The sequence below is a fragment of the Marmota marmota genome, unplaced genomic scaffold (assembly GCF_001458135.2).
Source record: "Marmota marmota marmota unplaced genomic scaffold, marMar, whole genome shotgun sequence".
Classification (NCBI taxonomy): Eukaryota; Metazoa; Chordata; class Mammalia; order Rodentia; family Sciuridae; genus Marmota; species Marmota marmota.
The window spans coordinates 208-3153 of NW_026010167.1; the positions used below are offsets into that span (position 1 = coordinate 208).

General features: G+C 45.3%; 1 protein-coding gene across 1 annotated transcript; it reads right to left on the minus strand.

Annotated features, from left to right (window-relative positions):
* Positions 1-712: 712 nt before the first annotated feature.
* LOC107134848 (testis-specific Y-encoded protein 9-like) lies at positions 713-2674 on the minus strand (the record flags this gene model as incomplete). The annotated part of the gene is made up of 7 exons (XM_015476870.1): positions 2618-2674; positions 2381-2521; positions 2042-2266; positions 1356-1433; positions 1125-1236; positions 897-1042; positions 713-802 (listed from the first exon to the last, which is right to left on the minus strand). Coding segments are annotated over exons 1-7 (849 nt in total), but the record flags the coding sequence as incomplete, so codon positions are not given.
* Between the last annotated feature and the right edge of the window lie 272 nt (positions 2675-2946).

Consider the following 2946-nt stretch of genomic DNA (forward strand, 5'->3'; position numbering starts at 1 on the left):
AATCCCTTAACTTTATGTGGCATCCTCCTCTTTTACCTATAGTTATACACAAGATGTGGGTTCATTTGACTCACCATTCAGTTCAAAATCTGGGAGGCCCCTAAAACACAAACACACATAAGTATTTGTTTTTTTCTTTCAGCAGAATGTCTAGTATTTGTTTTGATTTTTCCAGGTCAGGCTACCCATTCCTGATTCTTGACCTCCAATGTGTTAAAACTTGCCATGTGTTAACACTCATTCTCTCACCCATATCCCACTGAGAGCATTCTGTGTAACAGGAGAATGCACTAAAAGGAGATGTTTAAGAAAATAAATAAATGCTAATTTCAAAGATAAAGGTTGAAAATACAAAGCCACAAAGCATCACCTAACTATTCACAGATATTGCTGGAAAAGTGATATAAATTGAGGTGATCCACAATTTATTCGTCAGAGAAGTTGTAGATGGGTTAGTTGTCATGGGAGTGCATTCAGGGATGTGATGATGATTCATCATATCTTCTTTCTTTGGAACTCTGGACATTGTCTATGCTACAGAAGAATTTCATATCCCCAGCCATAACCTGTTTTACCCAATACTCCTGTATCATGCTCATGCCCTGGATGAACTGGTTTTGTCATTACACCTTTTCCTCAGAGTCTCTATTTGTACTTGTGAAATTAAACCCCAGAAACATGACAACATGCTTTGCAAATTCTGCTGCCTCACCTGTTCACCTGTCCTCTCTGCTCCCTCTTCAGGTGCTTTCATCCTCTTGTAGTAGTGCAAGGGGTTAAGCCACAAGTCCTTACTGATGATCTTGGAAGGGAACAGGGACAGGACATGTCAAAATTGAGCTCTACTCCCCAGCAGACCACCCATGTTACTGATGTTATCACCTAATGGAACCCACCTCAGTAATCCTGTTTGAGCCTGTGAAATTGTGATCAGTAAACCAGTTGAAGAAGTTAGGGCTGCTGTTGTGGTGCCTGTGGCTGCAGGCTTCACATTTATATTCCTGATACCACTGAACTGCAGTGGAATAAGATGCCTGGTATCCTGCAGGAAGAGAGATATGGGGGAAGAAGTTATGTAGAAAACCTCCCCAACTTTATGACAAATCAGGTTAGCCACTTCTTACCATTTATAGTAATGAGATATTCCTTAGTGATTACTTCATTCCGGAAGTAAGGGTTGTTTCCAAAGAACAAGATGATCTTGCAGCAATGACTGGGATGCTTGTATTCTTCCACCTGCCAGAACAGTTGATAAATCTTTATTCTGAGTGACTTATAAATTCCACTTATAGGAATCAGTTATTTCCCATATCCTCCCCTGATAAACGTCTGATCAGTATCTCATTGAGCCTGACCTCCAAATGAGTCATGTAGCTAAGCATGTCTTCATCTTGGTCACTGATCATTGAGGACATCTGGGGGTGATTCACAAACTGCCTTGGGTCAAGGAGCCTTAAGATGCTATAGAAAGACATGCTACAAGCAGCTGTGGCATTCTACAGAGCAAAGAAAGTGTGGGACAGGGGCTTTCCCAGACATCCAAGCATTGCCACCTCTGGTTCTCAAAGGATTCCTAGGGAAATTTGGGGCCCTGATCATGTGCAGATGAGACTGCCTGCACCAACTCTGGAAGAAGCTGCTTCCTCATTGTTCTTGATTGATATGCTTCCTTTGTGCTGAACACCATACTAGTTTGTGTATGTGTAAGTATGTGCTGTCCCAGCTCTGACCATGGTTGTTATTCAGCACTCTTCCCTGCGGCATTATTTCCAGGGAAGCTGTGCATGGAATAGCAGTTCTGTACAAAAAACTTCCTCCAGTTTCTTATTTGAACTTCTATTCACGATCACTGAGATTAATTTTTGTGTCATTTACATGTTCAACAATGTTCACATGCCTTATTCAGATTTCTAAGACCATTTCTGCAGAAGAAAAAGCTCCTGTTTTTACTCATCCTGTTCATTCTGATGCTATATATTACCCTATATTACTCATTCTCCTTCTATCCCAGTCCCTCTTTGGATAAGAATCAAAAGGATACTGTTTTGGCCCAAAAGCCAGGTATGCTCTGGATGATGCTACTTCTGCAATCCAGTTGAGGATTGCATCTCTGCTTCAGCTTCTGCTTCAGATGGGAATAGGCTCTGGTGGCCTGGCTATTCACTGGTTCCAGATCCAACTGAAGAGCCTGTAGTTCTTCCAGAGGCAGCCTGCTGGTGGTAGGTCTAGGCCCTGGCTGAGCCTGATAATCCCCTTCCTTCTTCTCCTGACGCTCTTCAGCATAGTGATCCAGCTCCTGTTCCACCTTCTCTTCCTCTTCTGGCTCCTCCTTCCCCATATCCTTCTTTTGTTTCTCTTCCATATCCTCCTTGGTAACTACCTCGGCCACCTCCATTAAGCCCTCTACAAACAGCACCTCCCCTTCACCAATGGCCTCCTCCTTTCTCCACTCCAAGGCCTCCGGAAGCTGCGTGTCAGCCATAGCCGCCACAATAGCCTCCTCACGCTTGTAGCCTGCTGCCTGCCATGCCCAATCACCAGCTGTGGCATCCTGTGGGATATTCTCCCTGGTGCATCCCTGTGCCATTTCTCCTTGAAAGCTTCTTCTGAGACTGACCACCTGCTGTAGCTCTTGGGCCACCCCACACTTCTGGTCTTCTCCCTTAGTCGCCATGGGGCTCTGATTCAATACACTTACAGATGCAGGGGAGGGTGGGGGGAGACCTCACCTGAAAATCCAGGCTTATGGGGAATTTGAATCAGCTGTGCTGGGAACAGAAGAATGAGTTAGTAAGTGGAGTGAGAGAGAGGTGTGAGAGAGGTGAGAAAGAGAGGAAGGAGGAGGGGGTGGGGGGGGAGGGGGATGGGAGGAGGGGGAGGAGGAGGGGGAGGGAGGGAGGAGGGGGGAGGAGAGGACAGAGGAGGAGGAGTTATGTGTGAGTGGGA